The sequence below is a fragment of the Podarcis bocagei genome (genome assembly GCF_964188305.1).
Source record: "Podarcis bocagei genome assembly, chromosome: 1".
Classification (NCBI taxonomy): Eukaryota; Metazoa; Chordata; class Lepidosauria; order Squamata; family Lacertidae; genus Podarcis; species Podarcis bocagei.
In genome coordinates this window covers 77,471,100-77,491,607 of record NC_138125.1, presented here as the reverse complement: position 1 = coordinate 77,491,607, position 20,508 = coordinate 77,471,100, and the positions used below count along the sequence as shown (strand labels likewise).

Here is a 20,508-nt window from a genome sequence, read left to right as displayed (position 1 = left end):
TGTCAAATTCATGAATCACCATGGTTGCAAATGGTTCTACATTAAAGGAAAGGACTGTGATGTTACACCTTGTTTTCTAACCCAGTCTGCAATGTTTTCTATGGCTACTTAATTGATTCCAAAGGGTGACTGCCACCACAATAAATACCCCTACCCTGCATTGTGCAGAAGGGGTCTCATCATCATCATCATCATCATCATTTATTTTTTTATATTCCGTCCCCCCCCAGCCGAAGCTGGGTTCAGAGCGGCTAACAATAAAAGTAACACAGTTTACATAAAATCACAATCAATTAATTGAAATGCATTCTAAAATCAAATTAAAATCAAATTAATGGCAACCATTGGGCTAGAGTTCTGTGAGGATTACCAAAGGAGGTTGTGCCTTGGCCAAAGGCCTGGTGGAACAGCTCTGTCTCGCAGGCCCTGCAGAAAGATGTCAAGTCCCGCAGGGCCCTAGTCTCTTGTGACAGAGCGTTCCACCAGATTGGAGCCACAGCCAAAAAAGCCCTGGCTCTGGTTGAGGCCAGCCTAACCTCCCTGTGGCCCGGGACCTCCAAGATGTTTTTGTTTGAAGACCGTAAGGTCCTCTGTGGGACATACCAGCAGAGGCAGTCCCATAGGTGTGAGGGTCCTATAAGATGGTACCTGCAGGAAGCCCTCATCTGCAGAGCACAATGATTGTTGGGTTTATAAGGGGTGAGGCAATCTTTCAGGTGCCCTGGTCCCAAGCTCTATGCAGCATGGCAACAAGGATTCAGCTGATATAAATGTGATGGGTGTGCAGCAAGTGGCGGGGAACTAATTTGAACAAAATAGTGCATCACAGCCAAATGCAAACTCTTATTTCTGCTGGCTAATCGAGAAATAACTCAGGTCGGCTAAAGCTGATAAGAATATTAAGCTGAAACCTGTTTGACTGCTTCCTGACAGGAAACCAAAAACAAAACAAAACAAAACCTTGATGATGCCAAGGAAAACTGCTTTCGCCAAGATTCCTCCCTGGTGTGTTAGCTTCATTCACGCAGAATGAATAGGATTCAAGCATGCAGTTGCTCTACCTGCCTTCCAAAGTGCTGCACCATCTAGTTTGCAAATGCCCAACTCAGTGGTAGAGCACATGGTTTATATGCAAAAAGTCCTGGGTTCAATTTCCTGCATCTTAAGGTTGGGCTGAGAAAGACTCCTGTCTGAAACTCTGGATAGCTGCCGAGAATCACTGTCGACAATACCGAGTGGGTTGGTCCAATGGTCTGGTGCTGGGTATAAGCTAGTTTTCTGTGTTCTTTGTTCTTTTGTGTGCGAGCGAGTGGGAAGCCTTGACAGGGATTCCATACAGGGTATTTTTTAAAAGGAGACCTATCACAGACATTGACACGTTGTTTCGAGGTCAGAGGGGGGAAAGGAATGTTATATTCACAAGCAAGCAAACAAAGAATAATCTTGACTGTACTGGAAAGAGCAGGGATAGGCTAAACCAGTGGTTTTCAACCAGTGTGTCGTGGCACCCTGGGGTGCACTGAACGAGTCTGGGGTGCTGCAGGCAACACCGGCCTCTGTCTCTCTTTCCTTCCCTCCCTCCTCTGATGCCTCCGCCTCTCAAAGGCTTGCACAGCTGTTTATTGCAGTAGCCCTGACTATAAGCTCTGCAGGCAGCACCTCTCTTTGGGGTGGGGGGTGGGGCAGCTTAGAGACCAGGGATGGTGGCAGCAGCTGCCCAGAGGACTCCCAAGGAGAGAGGAGAGGAGGCTGATGGAACACTAAGGTTACCAGATTTTTTTCAATGAATCTGGGCACCCTTTTCAACTTCAATGGATTTTGTATAGGGATTGATTTGTAAATCTGGGGACTGTCCGCGGTAAACAGGGACGTCTGGTAACCTTATGGAACACTCCACAAGGGAGGGTGTTCAAGAAAGGTTGAGAGGCGGCCAGCTCTGCAGGCGAGGGGTGACATAACTGGGCTTCTGAGCCCCACAGGAGTGCTGCAGAAACAATGTAGTTGGTCAAGGTCCTGGACTCAAAAAGGTTGAAAATGTCTGGGCTAAACCATGCCTGCTTTGGTAGAGAGCTCTGTGCTGCCCTCGTGTGGATAACATTGGTATAAACAGATTGGCCAGTTTTAGATTCTGCATCAGTTGCCCCACTTAAAGTCAAGTGACCTCAGCAGAATTCTGGATGTGGCTGAATAAGGCACTCATGTATGCACGCTCGCATGATGAACCTTTGGTGCTTCTGTTTTCAGTTCCTTCCAGGCTGTAATAATAAACCTAATGTAATACTTGCTAATATTTTATTTGTCCCTAGGGGCAAACAACTTCTTTCCCCCCATTAAAGCTGCATTGGAGGTTTTTACCATTGCATGTTATTGAGTTTTCTAGGCCCTTAATAACCCTAATTTATTTATTTTTAAAAATCTATTTCCATGTGCACTAACAGAAACTTTCTTCCCCGGATAAATAACAGGTGCTTTTTGGGGTGGGTGGATTTTCATTGGGACGGTAGTGTGGGACTGCCTTGTCGCCTCCGCTTCTGTGCACCCAGAAAATCTGCTCCAGATGTTTGAGGAACCTTCTGGATCTTGGGGAGAGGCGAGGGGGAGGTCCTATTGCATGAGTGGAAGCAGAAAATTCAACATTTGGGGAAAGAGTGCAACTATCACCACAAGTGTGGACTACCTTAGGAGCCACCCTTCCCTCCTTTCTCAGAGGTGTGGTTCCGTTGGTAGTTATTATTGTTTTGCTGTGTTATTATAAATTTGTTTTTGTGGTGTTTGTTTGAAATGCGTCCTTGTTTCTTTGTTGTAAGCCACTTTGAGCATTTTTTTGTGGAAAAGTGGCATACAAATAAAATGAATCAATGATGAGTTCAGTGAAATTCTGGGGAGATTAGCTTATCTCCTGCATTTATACCTTAGGACAACTTCACCATTATATTTCTGATCAGTGCCATTTTAGCTTTGTATTTTTAAAAACCCACTATTTTTATTTCTGATCTTTTTGCATACACATATATAAAATATTAGAGCAACAGCATTTAAATGAAAATGTATTTTAGTGCAATAAAAAAGGCTAAAAAAAACCCCAGCAACCACTCTGCTTTTTTCCAGTCACCATTTAGCTATCAAGTTAATCTGTTATACTTCAGTCATTGTTCCTTTATGAGCTTTCTGCTGCTCAAGTTAAATGGGTCCATATATTTGGATTTGTTCAGAATATATCGCAGCAAAGCAGCCAACACTGTATCTTCATGCAGCAGTTTTGTTCCCTTGGTCCCTAAATGTAGTCAATGCCATTTCAACTTTGTCCTGTCAGTCTGAAGATTTGCCCAGCCATCCTTCAATTTGTTCAAGTGCCACAATACTGGGGCCATGATGTGGTCCCTGTCAGCAGTCACAAGGAACCAAGGCAGAGGGTATGCCAACATCCTGGGCACCCTGGATATTGTGAAGACCATCATCAAAGAAGATATGGGGCTGAATCTTGGAGAGTATGGGGCCTTTAGGTGCTCCATCCATGAAGAAGGCCTCATCAATTGCCAGGCCCCATTCCCGAAGCGTTTTTATGGCCCGGATGCCCATGTCACGGCCACTGCGGGCAGTTACCAAGTAAATGCGGATGGGAGAGTCCTCTTTGCCAAATTTTTGGCGCATCTTGCCAAGATGCAAAGCAAATGCTTTCAGTGGGCCCTGTAAAATACAGTAGAAGAAAGAGGGAGGCATTATATTATTCCACAGAACAGTAAATTATAAACCAAACAATTCTATTCAGAGGGGGACAATAGGATTCTTGGGATCTTGTTTTTTATTTTTTTAAAAAGTATAATGTAAACCACATGGGTTTATCTTACTTAATCCAAGTGACAACATTCAAGGAGTGATTATAAAAATGGCAAGTTTTTAAAGAAGTCAGTGTATATGTGATCAATTCACCAGGGCATGGGAGAAGAGTTTTAAAGTGTACGTCGTCTGTCTGACTTTAGCATTCACTAGATCAAAGTACAGAAACCAGAGAAGATTGCTTTGTAAACATAGATCAATGCAGCAAAGCCCCATCAAAAGAATCACCTTCCTGGCCACTTCAATCCTTTGAATTGGGTGGGGGAACTGTGGCATTTCAAAGAGTCAACTGACAGGTGAATATGTGCTGTTGGATGACTTGCAGTTGAACATATTCATCACCTCCATTGAAAAGAATCAGGTTTGAGATGGTGCCAGGTGATAGGAAAACTGTCAGACACATCATCCATAGTCATCAGGTAATGAACATGCCTGTGTGAATTCATCGGTCCTCTCTCAGGCCTCTGCCAGTCAGGACCCATCATGCCTCTAATGCAGCCTCCCCACTTCCTCTAACCGTACAGATTATGAGCCGTGCTGCTGTTATCCACACTCTGGTAACCTGGTAGTTGAATTACTGCAATGCATTATACACATGAAGTCGCTTAAGGAAATGGTTTGGAAACTTCACTTGGTCAAAACAGGGCAGCTAGGTTATTACTGGAGAGCGGTAAATATGATCGTATTACACCAGTGCCCCATGATTTGGAAGCCGCCCAGAGTGACTGGGGCAACCTAGTTAGTTGGATGGGGTACAAAATAAAAATAATTAATATTAGCAGCAGCACCACCACCACCATACCTTCCAACATTTCTCCAATGAAAATAGGGATGTCCTATTCCATAATAATAGTTTTATTTTTTATAACCCATTCATCTGACTGTGTTGCCCCAGCCACATTGGGCGGCTTGCAACATATATAAACACATAATAAAACATTAAACATTTTTTTAAAAACTTCCCAATACAGGGCTTCCTTCAGATGTCTTCTAAAGGTTGCATAGTGACTTATCTTCTAGGCTCAGGGGTCGCATAACTCCATACCCCTCCAACATTTCTCCAATGAAAATAGGGACTTGCTAAGGAAAAGTGGGACATTCTGAGATCAAGCCAGAAACCAGGACGGCCACTGTAAATCTGGGACTGTCCGTGGAAAATAGGGACACTTGGAGGGTCTGCTGCACTGGCTCCCAATCTGTTTCTGGAACTTTTAAAGCTCTGCATGGCTTCAGGACAGGCTACTTAAAGGATCATCTTCTCAGCAGTTGGGTATGTGCGGCTGCATGAGCAAAGCCCATCGACTTAAGCATAACCCTGACCTTGCCACCTCGCCCTTGCTCAAGATCTCAATAGCTAGTTATATCTATTCATATATATTATAGAAATGAGTTTTACAGGGAGAAATCACTCATACACCTTTTGGTGGGGGCGGTGCCAGCAAAGGATAAGAAAAGTAAGCAACCTCACCTCTCCCATGGGCACACTTTCCATCTTTTTCTCATACGCCACAGCCCCCTCCAGCCCCTTCTCACGAAAGACCCGCTCCGTCTCGTCTGAAAAGAGCACAGCATCACCGTCAAAGACGACGCGCAGCTGGGTGCTGGGAGCCTGTATCTCCTGCTGGAAGATGAGTGCTGCTGAAACTCCTGTATGACAGAGAGACGGTTAGATTGCCTGTCTGGAAGTGGTTCAGCAGAGGATGCATGATAGACACAGCTTGGGCTAGGCCCCAATTTAAATATCCTATTCTCTGGCATGAAATGATCTCCTGAGGTTAAGCAGACACAGATGTGGTGTATCTCTGGAAGTGACAGATGTGAGGCATGCTCTGTTGGTTCACAGCCTGCTCATGACTATTAAAGCTTTTAGATGTCACAACTGACTGCTTTATTTTTTGTTTTATTTTGCTGTCAGCCTTCAAAGGGAGGAGGACAGGTTGTCTTTGATGCAGCTGCCTTGTCACAACAACAGGCTCCGGGGGAAAGCAGAAGAGACAAAGCAATCTTGCCTAGGGTTGAAGCCTCTCTCCCACTTTCCCCGCACACTAGCTGAACAGGTCAGTGTTTCCTCAAGATGTCTGTTCAGAAGTGTGAGGAACATTGCAGGGAAACACTATTCCTCTTCAGCAACGAATGTGACTTTCCTCACAATCACACCGCTAGAGGAACTTACCACACTAAACAATGACACCAACCGGGATTTATTCTGGGTACAAATCCACAAACAGCATTTCGGAGCGAGAGAGCAAGCACATTTCTCTGTTGTTTGAACTTGATGGTGCACAGATAATTTTGAGAGGACATATGGAAGGAGAGATGGTAGGCCCAGGACATAAAATCAAAGCAATGTCAACAAACTGTAACAGGAACTTTTTAGGCGAAAGAAAAGAAGAAACAGAAACAAACCTCTCTGAAGCGCATTGCACACATCTGTCATGTCAGCTGAGAGGAAAAGCTTCACATTGTGGGTTTTCAAGTACTGGGTAGAATCTTCATCACTGACAAAACAAAACTTGGAGATCTCCAGACCTTTAATCCAGGGACAAATAAATATTGTGCAGTCAGTTGTAAAGGGGGGGGGGGGACTAAAAAGGAGTTTAAGCATATTAGAAGAAAATATACCATACTACAAGGTCTGATTTGCAGGGCTGAACTAGGCAACCTCTTCTTAATCTTGGTTGTGTAACACTTAGAAATCGTCACCAGATGTCACTATAGTGCTACTTGCACAGCTAGAACAAAAAGTATCAAGTATTTCATTCTGGACCAAATTGTATACAATGTCAATGGCATGTAAGCAATTCATGGGCATAGTTGGTTTTTTTTTTATGCCAATGTGGGGAGGCCCAAGCAGGATCAGGACTGTCAGGCACAGGGAGGTGCATCATCAGTCATTTCCTTGGTCATCACCTTGACTAAAATCACCCCTGAAGTTGGCATTAGCCTTTGGAGGGAAGCTCCCATTGGTGCCCTAGAACCAACACTTCACAGACTCAGTCAAATCTATGCTCAGTCACAGCACCAGTGTTGGAGTGAAACTCTGATGGGGTAAACATATGTTCTTTTTTAGCCCCATCTTAATATTAAGCAGTTTCGACTCTCTGTTGTAATAGAAATCAAGAAAATCATAGGCATTGAGCTAGCATTCAAACAGTTGTTTATCCTGTTTAGATATATGAAGAATAAAGTGCCAGATCAGAATGTGGAAATGTTCACTTTTAATAGCAACTCAATTGATTATTGATTGTTGATTAGTCAGCATTGCAAAAAGATTACCCCACCATCTGTAGAAGGCCAGTGTCTGCAGGTATGAGATATGGCTTATTCAACTTTGTAAGAGTCGGAGAAGGGAGGTGCCAAAATAATGTAATTATTGAGAAATTGAACTTCTTCACACAGTATTGGAACAATAGAGTACAGGACACAATACAGCCCTGCTCTGTTTTGGGATGGATTTAAGCAACAGTACTAATTACTAAAACAGAACAGCAGCACTGTTAGAATCTATGATTATATTATTCTAACAGCGCTGCTGTTCTGTTTTTATAAATACTGTCAAGCATGGCAAAATGATTAAAGTGGCCATACGATTGGAACACCCACAAACTATTCTGCATCTTTTATTGTTTTCTTTCATTTTCACTAATAAAGAAAGAGGAAGGACCTATAGAAAGTTGTGATCTTCAAATGGTGGGGTTTTCTACATTTGATGCACGTACAGGGATGGAAGTAGTTATCTAAAGCACATACCCAAGCCCTGAAAGAGGGGTTTGGGGCCCAAGGGCAAGGCAGTACTTATGGTCCTCTGGCTTCCATGGCCATGCCTGACCCCTCATATCCTTAGTTCTCTACCCTTAGTATAAACTGCTTTGAGGAGAATGGTGCTTCTGCTGTTGGAATTCCATGAGATGGTCTGATAGTTTGAGGCAGTCTCGGGCTCACATGCCCTTGCATTTTGAATCTGAAAGACCCTGTCTTGGTTCCAGGTGCCTTCCCCCTTCAGCACTCGCACTATGGTATGCCCTCAAGGGTGCCTGTTCCACCCCATACTAGTCCTGGGAAATAAGTACAGCTGGTTAAACTGTACCTAGGTGAGTCAGAGCTTGAGACCACACCTTGGCTGCTTCCAGGTAGCCTTGTGTTTCTGCTCACATAACTTCACAGTGTCCCCAACTCACATCCTCGCACAATGGGGAATAAACACCACAGGAAAAGTGGCAACCTTGCCAAGATGTAAATGCAGCACTTGCTCTCTGCTCTTTCCCGCTGCATCCTTTGTGGAAATTTCCCTCCATACTTTTATGTTTGTAGCACATACCCTTTCTCTGCCAGCTGTGGGGAGGCTGCAAAGTCTCAGAGCTCATATTCACAGCTATAACCCAGATGATTCTTAAATGTGTCATCTCCTTCTTGGAGTACATGCCTGGTTCTGATTTTTTTTGGAATGTGGACTTAGTCACAGGAAGATCGGGCTGCATGGAAACCATCTCTCTCCCACAGTGGTGAAGCAGGGATACATACAGACACAAGTCTTCAAGGAAGCTAGTTGACATGTGGGATAAGTATAGACTGAACTATTTGCAATACGAGACACTGCCACGTGTGTTCATTTATGAGTCTGTTCCATCCCATTTCCACATTTACCTGTGTGTGTGTTTTTAAAAGCATGAAAATTCATAGTTAAATGTGAATTTAAGCACATATTTTATCACAAACAATGCATTTCAGTACATACTTCATTGCAATGTGGGCAATCCTAAACATACTTTATATAATGCACAAATTTCAACAGATTTTAATACATTCTTTGAGCCAACGCAACGACTGTTTCACAACATTTGGAGAAGTGTGAAATCCAAAAGATAATTTCAGTGCAAACTTGGTCAGTGCACTGAAATATGTGGGCCAAACATTATCCTCCATCCTGAGCTGCCACTAAATATAGTCCTGTTCATATGGATCATGATCATAAAACAAAGATGGTGTCTTAGGCTGCAGCCCAAGCCATATTTATGCAGAAGTAAGTCCCCCACTGAATGCAACGGGCTTACTCCCTGGTGGGATTCCGCCATAAGTTACTTACTGGTACTATTTGTATCCCTGGTATGTATACAGTGGTACCTCGGGTTACATACACTTCATGTTACAGACGCTTCAGGTTACAGACTCCGCTAATCCAGAAATAGTACCCCAGGTTAAGAACTTTGCTTCAGGATCAGAACGGAAATTGTGCTGTAGCGGCGCGGCGGCAGGCCCCATCAGCTAAAGTGGTGCTTCAGGTTAAGAACGGACCTCCGGAACGAATTAAGTACTTAACCCGAAGTACCACTGTATTGTTGTGAGTTTTTTCACACTTAAAGTGACCTCCATGTGTACACTTTGGCAATATACAGGGACTATTTGCGCTTTAAGATCAGCAGGATGAACTGTGTGGTGTGAGGGCCCAGGGAAGTGCATTTTCAGTGGTGATTCTTTGCATATGGAACTCCCTCTATTTCAAGGTGTGTGCAGTCCTGCCTTTATGTAGTGTTAGGTCAGGCATCCCTAACCTGCGGCCCTCCAGATGTTTTGGGCTATAACTCTCATGATCCCTAGCTAACAGGACCAGTGGTCAGGGATGATGGGAATTGTAGTCCAAAATATCTGGAGGGCTGAAGGTTGGGGAGGCGTGTGTTAGGTGATTTGTGCTTTACATTTTAAATGAGTGTGTGTGGTTTTTTTTAAAGAGTTTACTTCTTTTTAATTCGTTTGACCTTTTAGCAAAGTGCCCTGTGGCTTCTGCAAAGGGCAGGATATATATCACTGAAACAAACTAATAAATGAAACCACATTTGCCAGTGGCTGCCTGATTTGTGCAAATGCATGAGCCTTTTTCTAGATGACTACTCCAGTTATGGGTCTCCCAAGGCACTCAGAAGTGGTCCTCTATAAGCATGAACTAGCCTCTGATTCCATACTAAGCGCTGTCTTCCTAGCATAGGGATGAATGGCTTTGTATCCTGTCCAGTGTCCTTACCTCTTTTCGTCTCTCGATTCACAATACATACGGACTCGTCATTGTAATGTGCAGAAATGCAAACAAGGTCAAGAAGAAATCAAAATCACCCCCAGAAAGAATGAAATTTACAATGAATGGAAAAAATGAAATGAAATGAAAATGGCTTAACAATCTTATGTCTAGGACACCTACCGTGTTGCTTAGCACTGTTGATGACCCGCACACCACTCTCTGGACTGTTATTGGAGAGGACAATCACGTCAAAGAGCTCCTTCTCCTCTGGGTCTCTTTCAAGAAGTTTCTTGTTAACAAACTGTGCTGCCTGGGGCGGGGGAGAAGTGTCCAGAGGTGCATTACCATTCATTACTATATAAACCCTGGCCTTTAAGGCTGTAAGGCTTAACGTGTTAGCATTTTAAATATGGCTCAGATTACGGTATTTGAAAGCATCTTCACTACTCTGAAAGCACAGGTGCATATTACTGTGCGAGAGGGAGTCGTGAAGAAGAAAAACCAGCTCCACAATTTTCTAGCAGTTTCAGGGAACTTCTTCTGTCACAGGCAAAACTGACTGTACAGTATTTGCACTGCTTATGGTGCTCTCACACACCCACTCCCCAGTTGTGGGACAAAGCAATTTTGCAACCATTTGTATATATATTAAAAACTGATTTTTTTTTGCAAGGCAAAGTATGAATGTGCATGCAAAAGAACACTTATACATTCGTTTAAAACATCTTTACTGTCTGATTGAAACATGAGGGAGGCAAGATTAACAGACACTTTTGCTGTTGAAATGGGTGGCAGTAGATGTTTCACTTGCACTGTTAATCTGGCTTTGCAATATGCTTTACACCCAAAAGTGCCTGTTAATTCTGAGATGAGAATTCTAAAAGACACAGGGGGTCTGTATTTCACACAGGCCTTGACTGAGCTGTTCTGGGCACTTTACCTGGATAAAAGCAAAGGCTGTCCCTGGCTCCAAAGGGTTGTTCTCGTTCGTTTGCTGATACTTCACGTATTCCTCCTTTCCCTTTGTCAAAAAGATCTTGTGCTCCTTTTCCAGGTCGAAAATGGCCCTTGTTGTCACAGCAATGACCAGAGCTTCCTTGGGATCTTTCTGAAGAGGAGAAGCCCGAGAACAAAGTCCAGGTTTGGCAACCAACATTGGTCAAGAGGGAAAACTGCGCTGAAGGAAACCTGAACAAACATTTGTGTCTCTCCTGTATATTTGCAACTCCTCCCCACTCAAAGCCCCACTATTTGCATTCAAGACTATTTCACTGCTATATGTTTTGGCCACCTCTCCTTACACGAACTGACCTGGAAACAGTAATCATCATCATCCGAGGCCCTTCTTCATGAGCCCCTTTCATAAGAAGTCTGGAGGGTGGTATCTCTGCTTGTGCAATGCTCTCTCCAGGAAGATTTCCCAGGCACCATCTAAATCTATCTTTAGGTGCCAGGCTAAAAACTTCCCTTTTGACCCTGGCTTTTGGCCCTTGATTTGAAGGAGTTCTAAATATGTGTGGCCTCTCTTAGTGAGGCAGGATCTCTAAAACCTGTCTTCTATTTGTTTGGATATGCTTTTAAAGGTTTTTATTAGTTGTGTTTATTATAACTGGTTTTAATATTTAAAATTTGTGTTGCTTTTGTGAATATACACAGCAGCAGCAGCAACAACAATATGCTTATAGCACATACCTCTACCTTCTTGGGAAACTAATTCTCAGAAACATGTATATCCTGGCAAGCTATCGCTATAATTACATCCCCTGCAGAGAGCACAGATGTGATGAAGCAGAACTTGAACTCCAGTGTCAGGACTCCCAGCCCATGACTTCAATTTGTGAGCTGGCAAAGGAACTACAGAAAGCAGCCAGACTAGTTTTAGGCATGTTTGAACAGCAATAGGCCAGAGTACATCATCTGGTACCAGCAGCTTGCAGGTTAGGCTTGCTCACTTGACTTGAGTAACAAGAGGACTATTATTAGCCCTTGTGAGGTACGTGCAAATCTGCAACCTTGTGGTGGTAAAAGCAGCTGTGGGGGGAGTTTTAGGAACCAAATGTCTGAAAGGATAAAGGTAGTATTCCCCCTTGTTGTCATCCTTGGATAGAAACCCTTCACTGACAGTTCACAACAGAGAAATGACCTTTAGGATTCCCAGGGGAGCATTCTGCCTTTGAGTTAGACTGAGCCTAATGGGAAGCACCCTGCTTTGCTTTGGAGGAACTTTCTGATCATTCCAGACCCAGAAATGGTTCAGTGCTAGAGAACATGCTTTTTCATGAAAAGCACCCCAGGTTCAAACCCTAATATCTCCAGATAGGGGAGAGACGCTGCCAATCAGTGTTGACAGTATTGGGCGAGATGGACCGATGGTCTGACTCGGCTTTTTTTTGTGTGTGTGTAAATAAATTTGTATTAGTTTTCCAATATTCCCCCAATAATAGCCAAATTATAAAAATATCAATATCTGACTCAGTATCCAAGGCAACTTCCTATATTCCTATGGTCTCTGAAACACAGAATATGCCGAACCAATTTGGTGTTCTAATTTGGGACTAAAATTTGAATCACTTGGTTTTCAGTTGCCCATAACAGGCATAGGCAAACTGGGGCCTCCAGATGTTTTGGGACTACAACTCCCATCATCCTTAGCTAACAGGACCAGTGGTCAGGGATGATGGGAATTGTAGTCCCAAACCATCTTGCCTATGCCTGGCCCATAACAGTGGTACTGTACTGTTCACATATCTCCAGGCTGTATTTGTCTGGAAAACAAGACTCCTCAGCTTCTTAGTGTATACTGAAGGGGAAACCAGTTTCATTATGTTTAGAACCCTATTGTGCTTAATTGAAAGAAAGCAAAATACATTCCCTCCTTTAATATGCTGACTATAAACTACTATAGCTATTAATGCCATACCTGGGTCACGCTGGTGTTTATGACTGTGCTTTCGAGGTCTGCCATCTTCCGCTTCTGACCTTGAAGGAGGGGAAATAGCTGAGGCACCAAGCATCACATTACATTCTATCCAGTGGCAGGAAAGGAAGCATTTATCAACCGTGAGAAAGATTGCACATGACACCTATGCCACGCTATCTCTTTCCATAATTTGTGGAAACAGACCTGCAAATCTCTGTGGCACAAACATAACTTTTCATAGATTTATGCAAAACATTGTCAGAGCCAAACTGAAGATAACATAAAAGCCAGGAAATAGCAACAGATTAGTCACTGAGACAAACAATATAAAACACAAAACAATATAAAAGCACCCGCAGAGAGAATAACAGAGAAACAGAAATAAAAGGATACCCTGCTAGCATTCTCCTCAGACTGATGTCACCTCCAAGGAGCGCACCACAGCCATCGTTGCCACCACACCAGCAACGGGTGATGCATTTTTTGGGAGGCAAGACCTGATGCCCCTGTGGATTATGCCACCTGAGGCACTTGTCTCAGTTTGCCTCTGGGTGGGCAGGCCCTGCATACGAGGAATCTTTAAAAAAGCAACTAAGCAGCCACTCATGAAAGAGAGAGCCTCTGATCACCTCCAGGTTAGACTTTTGCAATGCATTGTGGGGCTGGCAGGGGTTGCCTCCAGAGACTGAAGTTAACAACAGCCACTTGGCTACTAAAACAGCAGTCCTAACCCCACTTTCATAAGAGTAAGCCCCACTGAATTCAACATGGCTTGCTTCTGAGAAGACATGCTTACAGAAGACTGTAACAGAAAAATCCTACAGGTCTACTTAAGTTATCTGCATGAAAGGAAGACGAACTGGAAATAATGGGAGCTACTTCTAGGTAAGCAAGACTAGCGGTCTTGAATGCAAAACGTTATTTATTTGCTTATACACCACTTGATTGTAAAACGAAACCAAACCCTGAGAGCGGTTTACAGAAAAGATAAAACAATAAAGGTACCAAAAGATGAATTAACCATAATGACTTTTGAAAAGTTAAAATAACAAACTTAAAATTAATTAAAACTCATATCAACTTTCTCAATATCTGGGTTGCCTTGTCTAAACAAAAATGCTTTTAGCAGGTGCTGAAAAGAGTACAGTGAAGGCGCCTGTCTGATATCAACAGGCAGGGAGTTCCAAAGTGTAGGGTGCTGCCACACTAAACTATCAAGTTCTTACAGATGTAGAACAGGTATTATGTGGCAACGTTAACAGTGCCAGTTCTGCAGATCAAAGCAGCCAAGTGGGTGCATATGAGGTAAGGTGATCTCACAGGTAAACTGGTTCCAAGTTGTTAAGGGCTTTGTATACTAACACCTTGAACTTGGCCCGGTAGCAAATCAGCAACCAGTGCAGATATCTGAGCACTGGTGCTATATGCGGACTAGGCCTCAGTCATGTCAGCAATTGTGCTGCAGTATTCTGCACTAACTTCAGTGCAGAACAGTGCTCAAGAACAAGGGAAGCTCCACATAGAGTGCATTGCAGTAATCCAGTCTTGAAGTAACCAATGCACAAACTACCCTGACAAGGAATTCCCAGCCCAGGAATGACTGTAGTTGTTGAACAAATCGCTACTGGTTAAAGGTACTTCTTGCCACTGTGGCTACCTGAACCCCCAGTGACAGAGCTGGATCCAAAAGCACCCCCCAAATTTCTTGGACACAGGAACAACTCGCCCATACTGTCTCTGTCTTGGCAGGATTCAAGCTCATATTACAGATCCCTTGGTTGGTAGGTAGTTAGGAAGTTACCCAACAACTTCCTGTTTTGTTTCTAAATTCTGGCAAACTTCTGCACATTCTTTTCTAACTCCTGGCCTAGATCGCCAAAGATCAAAAGTGTGGAAAGGTGGGAATTTTTGGGTAGCAAATCTGATGGGTTCAGCACAGGAGCCCGAGAAGACCTGGTAGTCATTTGCTCCAAATCCCGTTGTTCATAGCAGAGCCCTACAAGCCCCGAGGTAAGCCAGAGCTATAAACTAACATTTTGACCTGTGATCCCATCACTGTCCCTACAAGCACGCGCAATTCTGGTGTGGAGCTCAGCTCACCCCAGCGGATCTCCTTCTTTTAGCACGCCCCAAAGTTTGAGAGGGAATGCATGGCTAAAGAGCAGCAGCAGCAGGACGGCAGAGATCGTCTCTGATTCCTTTCTGCAGGATCCCTGCATCTCCTTTTAAGGGCTGAGTCCGAAAAGAAAAAAAGAACGGGAAGGATCGTCCCGGGGGGATACCAACTTCGGCAGCTTCCCGCAGCACTTCTAACAAGTGAGCGAACAGCAAGGATGGCGTGGGTTCCTTTTCCCTATCTGCAAAACACACCCATGCACAATAAATTAAAAAAGAGCGAAACTCACCAAACGCAAATGCAACTTGTCTCAACCAAAACACCCAGTATTTGAAAAAGATGCTGCCTCTTTCTATCCGGCAGAAGTAGAGGCGCCAGGCATCCTGGGACTTGTGGTCAACGCCGCTGCCTTTCTTCCTTCTTCCGACGACGACAAAGAAGGCGGCGGACTCGCTTTCCCAGCGTGCTTTGCGCTAGCGCGCTGTCAACAAGCCAGAGCGGTGGGGTGAGGAAGAGTCTGGCGATGGGTGGAACCATCACGGCGATGACAGGGCATCTCTGAGCAGCGCTGCTAAGGGGCAAAGAGAGACAAGCCCAGAATTAAATTTCAGGGTTGCCCTAGGCTAGCCTTTCATTTTGGGATAGGCTGCGCATTCATCAGCCGTAAGCCTCCCAAAAGCACTTTTCTTCTCACTGCTTATAATTTTACTACAACCCTTTAATTTTATGGGCTGTAAAAGGCAGCTGTTAAATATAGTCCTGCCACAAACCTCATGAAAATACAGCCTACTTATAAAATACAGCTATCAACATATGAAGAGAATTTGTAAAAACTGATTTCTTTACCAAGTGTTTGTCTTTGCTCTCTCCTTCATTTCTGTTTTATTTTATTTATATATTTCAAGATAGATTTAGGGTTGACATCTTTAATATTATTATTTTTATTTTAAAAAAATTAAAAAACATTTTTAAAAAATAATAATTCAGATGCCTCTGTACATGTACAGAGCACCATTGCCTTGAACGAAGCAAATATTTTTTTAAAAAATCAAAACAAAAACCTAAGGAGGGGAAATGCCTTTGAATTTCCTCTTTTGACAAGAAACTGCTTTAAAAATACTAACATGCAAATATTGAAAGCACTGGCAACAATGTTTCCATTCTGCTTTTTATGACAACTGGCCAGGAAGACAGAATTCTGGTAGGCCAGTAAAATTCAGGCTGGTTGGTAATGGTATTTAGACTGTTTACCGAAGGCTGTGCTCAACTCTCACCCTGTTTATATTTCCTGTAAATTCCAGAGCAGCTGAAATGGATAGGAACTTTGACATGGCAATGCCACCCAACTCCATGAGCTGTTGAGTTTCCGTCAAGTGAGTTACAGTCATTTAATTTTAAAATGTCTAGGCTTCATCCTGATGAAATCAGTGTGCAAGAAAGCACACTTGTAAGAAAGCCCCACCTCAGCATCACGCATACTTCATACACTTCAGACATTTTAAGATCTAACTCACAGGAAAAGGCTGTAGCTCAGTAGCGTATATGCTTTGTATGCTGGAAGTCCCAAATTCAATCTCCGGCTTCTCCACACAATTCTCACCATAGCAAAGGACACACCGGCTGGGAAGAAAACCACATTTTCCCAGTAAGAAGACACTGTCTTTTGAAGCCTTGGGTAACACAATACCCCTGCAACTGAGGTACAGTGGTACCTCAGTTTTCGAACGTAATCTGTTCCAGAAGACCATTCACATTCTGAAACTTTTGAAAACTGAGGTGCAATGGGGAAATTGAGAAAAATAACATATACACTCAGCAGAAGCCGTTTGACTTCTGAGGCGTGTTCGAAAATGGAAGCATTTACTGCGTTTGAGTTCTGAAGCGTTCGTCAACGGAGACGTTTGAAAACCGAAGTACCACTGTATTGTGCTTTAAGGAGAAGATATTTGAGCACTGCACAACAAAGGCACAACAGCTGCACTAGGAATGAGTATTACAGTACTGTGCTGCAAATTGTCAGGTCAAGTCTTTGGTCAGTGAACACCTCTGACTTTTTGAAAAAGGATGTGGTACAAGTATCTCTCGCTAAGGTATTCCTCAGCTACACTGGAGCTTGCCAAGCTTTGTTTGAGCTGCTGTCGTTATGCCCAAGCAAAACAAAACCCGGAGGCCTTTAACTTGCAATGCCTTTTGCGTGACACACTCCGCTCATTGCCAAATAAACAGGGCAGACCTGCTCCTGAGGAGATGGGACACCGTCAGAGAACACTCTGACTGACAGCCTTCATAAACATGGCAGCCCTGCAGGCATGCTTGTTGCTTCTTAGGAATTTATTACTTTTTCCTTACAGGGTGGAGTGAAAAGTATCCCAATTTAGGTGAGATCCGAAATATACAACCATAATGTATGCAAGATGCATTGGGTTTCTGTGACCCTTTGGTGTGGCACATTTCAGTGCATCAAGGTAGACCTGTTCCCACACAGACCTGTTTTATAAAGGTTATGGGATTCCATTTTTATTTTTCAAAGCTAATCTCCAAAAGCTCCCTGTTGACTAGTTCATTTTATTGTATTTACATATTTTCTTAGACTATTACCTCTTGTGTTCTGAAGTATCTCTGTTAGAGGAGAGACATGTAAACTGTTTTACTCAGATGAAGATTGGGCTGTATACTGGTATATGACCCACACACTCCTTATTTCAATGTCCCTTCAATTAGTAATGGTTGAGAGCTCTATCCCTCCCCTCCACAGATATTATGGATTCCTGTACATTTGGGATGGGGAATAAATTTGTTTCAGTTCACATTTAAAGGCAAACCTACCTAAATTGTACTTTCTGAAGCAATATGCATGCAGAAACAAAGAATTCACATTTTCCCAAATTTTGCAGTGCAGCTCTCCAGCTATGTAATGTGTTTAAAACTGCCTAGAGCCTGTCATCTCGCCTGTATGCCAGCTCTATGTCATCTACCCCTCCTTCTGGACTGGATTTAAGCCAGATTCCTGGGCGTGCAGCAGGACCAGTAGCAGAAACTTATTGTTGCTTAACTTTCACATTTGCTTTGTATTTATGTACTTATTCTTAGAGTGTGCTTTTTTTGTAATGTAGAATTTATTCTGTGTTTGCTAAATTGTTGATTTTAGTTTTTTTGAATTTACTGACATATTCTGTATTTTGTATATTTGTATTTCCAATGTTCTCTATTTTGATGTTTTGAATGTTCCACAGCTCATTGTGGAAAACCAGCCTGTAAGTGAAATCAACTAATGAATCAATATACTGAGGTAAAGTGTGCACAGAAAGCATGTATTAGTGAAAACAACATAAAAAATGAATTCCAAATATGTGTATATTAGAAGAAAGTTGCATTAAGATACTGATACGTTTTCATGATGGCTTTTTTATTGCAAACTGACATGGAAATGTGGATAACTGAACTAAATATTAGAAAAATGAGAAACAAAATAAACCAAATGTGTCAGATTTGCCCTATCCCTACTGTAAATTCACACAAACAGGGTCCCCCCAACCCTAAATATTTTAAGTTTGATAATGAAACCACTGTTTTCAGGCAGTTATTAGGGGATCGGATCACATTAGGAATATTGCACAACAGCATCGTGGAATCATATAAGACTGATTTGATTGTGGAGTTGGGTTCATACAGATACATTTGCAAATATGTTTGTATTAGATAATTCTACAGGAATGTAACCTGAGATCTTCTGGATGCAAAGCACACACTCTACCAACGAACTATAGTCCCTCTTCCTTGAAATCTTGGCTGTACCAAAAAGTAAAAAAAGAAGAAAATAAAAGAAAGCATGCTAAGGACATGGGCATTGTTTGAATCCAGTGCAGAAATGTATATGTGTACTTAGATTCATTCATTCATTCATTTCAATATTTATAAACAAGGCTTATTTATATAACATAACACTTGGTTCACATGAGAGAGTCCACACTTAGGAATGCCTGAGCTTGAGGACAATTGCATGGAGGGAACTGGATGGCACTACCAAATGGGTGAATTCATCCATGCATCATTCTGCTTCTCTCAGATGAGTTTTATTTCTTATTGATTTTCTATTCTCCAGAAGAATGAATTGCAATTAGAATTGTCCTGGCCACAGCACAAGCACCATGGAAGTAAACATTCTGCACCTGACTGTGGCTCACTGCTGGCTTTCAACTGTTGAAGGGTATGTCTCATGCAAAGCATACCATGGCATGGAGTTAATGATTAAACTGCCTATCCCTGAACTCTGCATATGGAAATAGAAGATTGGGTGGAGCATTACACAGAGCAAATCTCGGAGAGGCAAGAGACTGACTGACATGTACACACCATTCAACCAGTTTACCGATTTGGGTGTTGTGAACTTTATTCAGCATTAATTTTGCTGGAAAGGAGCACTTCACTAGTCAGAAACTTGCTATGAGTATGGGTGCACACATGCATGTATATGATTTAGTGAATGCAACATTAGATAATTATGATTTATTAAATATGTATACCACCTTTCATCTGTAGATCATAGAGTGGTTCACAACATAAAACTACAAAATGAAAAGGCAAAATACATAAGACAAAAGCAAACCAACCAACCAACGACTCCCTCCCACAGACACATTTTAAAAGGCCCTAGAATTTAATCAGCCAAATGCCTGGTTGAAGAGAAATGTTTTCACCTGGCGCATAAAGATAGGCAATTGTAATGTGTATGGGCTGCTCGTGAGTAAGTTGCCGCCTCTCCAGGCTTTGTTGCCTTGCTAAACCTTTCAGTCTGGGCAGCCCTTCACTTCGTGGCTGCCTCAGTCGCTAGCAGAATCCGTCAGTGGGCGTTTCTTAAATCTTTTCCAACATAAAAGTTGTTTGACACCTAGTCTCCTCCTACTCTCTCTGCGCGGAAGTCTTCTGCGCAGGGTGGGCATGGGTAGCGGAGGACCCGTGCTCTCCCCGCTGGTGTCCGGTGAAGAGTCCTGGAGCCCTCTCGCTGATTCCCCCATCAGCCCCTCTATATCCCTGGTGTTGCGCTGATTTGCTTCCCCATCTGCGGAGCTGCCTCTCTCCCTGCTAGGCCCTTCTCCAGCATCATTTGAGAGCCTTCCCTCCACCTCTAGCTCCGATGTCAGTTCCCTGACAGCAATGAATGTGGGGAAGAACATTCCACAAATGGGGAGCCACCACACAGAAAAGGCCCGTTCTTGTGTTGCCACCCTTGTGGAGAAGGCCCATGAAAAAGGGCCTCAAATGGTGATCATAGTCTCTGGGTTGGTTCATATAGGAAGAGGCGGTCCTTGAGGTATTGTGGTCCCGAGTCATTTAAGACTTTAAAGGGTAAAACCAGCACTTTTAATTAGACCTGAAAACTAATTGGCAGCTAGTGCAGTCTGGCCAGGATTGATGCCTTATACTCAAACTGTCTTGCCCCGTGAGCAACCTGGCTGTTGAATTCTGCACCAGCTGAATTTTCCAAGCTGTCTTCAGAGGCAGCCTTAAGCATAGCATGTTTCAGTAATATAACCAAGAGCATCAGAGCATAGAGAACAGTAGTTGGGCTATCCTTGTCCAGATAGAGACACAACCGGGGCACCATCCAAAGCTGATGGAAGGCAC

At 43.1% G+C, this 20,508-nt stretch overlaps 1 protein-coding gene across 5 annotated transcripts; it reads right to left on the bottom strand.

The window, feature by feature from the left end:
• Window positions 1-1,550: 1,550 nt before the first annotated feature.
• LOC308593689 (cytosolic 5'-nucleotidase 1A-like) lies at window positions 1,551-15,321 on the bottom strand. 5 transcript variants are annotated; one of them, XM_081206235.1, is made up of 7 exons: window positions 15,173-15,310; window positions 12,768-12,826; window positions 10,788-10,955; window positions 10,028-10,157; window positions 6,244-6,366; window positions 5,306-5,484; window positions 1,551-3,687 (listed from the first exon to the last, which is right to left on the bottom strand). In XM_081206235.1, the coding sequence occupies exons 2-7, from the start codon at window positions 12,810-12,812 to the stop codon at window positions 3,385-3,387; spliced, it is 948 nt and encodes a 315-aa protein (XP_081062361.1). In that variant the 5' UTR covers window positions 12,813-12,826; window positions 15,173-15,310; the 3' UTR covers window positions 1,551-3,384. The 5 variants fall into 5 exon arrangements, with proteins under 5 accessions (XP_081062361.1, XP_081062360.1, XP_081062357.1 ...); XM_081206234.1 differs by lacking the exon at window positions 15,173-15,310 and adding an exon at window positions 14,868-15,147 and having other exon boundaries at window positions 12,768-12,821; XM_081206231.1 differs by having other exon boundaries at window positions 1,552-3,687; window positions 12,768-12,821; window positions 15,173-15,321.
• Between the last annotated feature and the right edge of the window lie 5,187 nt (window positions 15,322-20,508).

Bases quoted from the DNA above. Each gene is read 5' to 3' on its own strand.
- LOC308593689 (XM_081206231.1), bottom strand. From the start codon at position 12,812: ATGGCAGACCTCGAAAGCACAGTCATAAACACCAGCGTGACCCAG. The intron at 6,367-10,027 runs GTAGGTGTCCTA...CCTGGATTAAAG, and splicing joins CAACAGTGCTAAGCAACACG to GTCTGGAGATCTCCAAGTTT. The intron at 5,485-6,243 runs GTTTGTTTCTGT...TCTGTCATACAG, and splicing joins GTGCAATGCGCTTCAGAGAG to GAGTTTCAGCAGCACTCATC.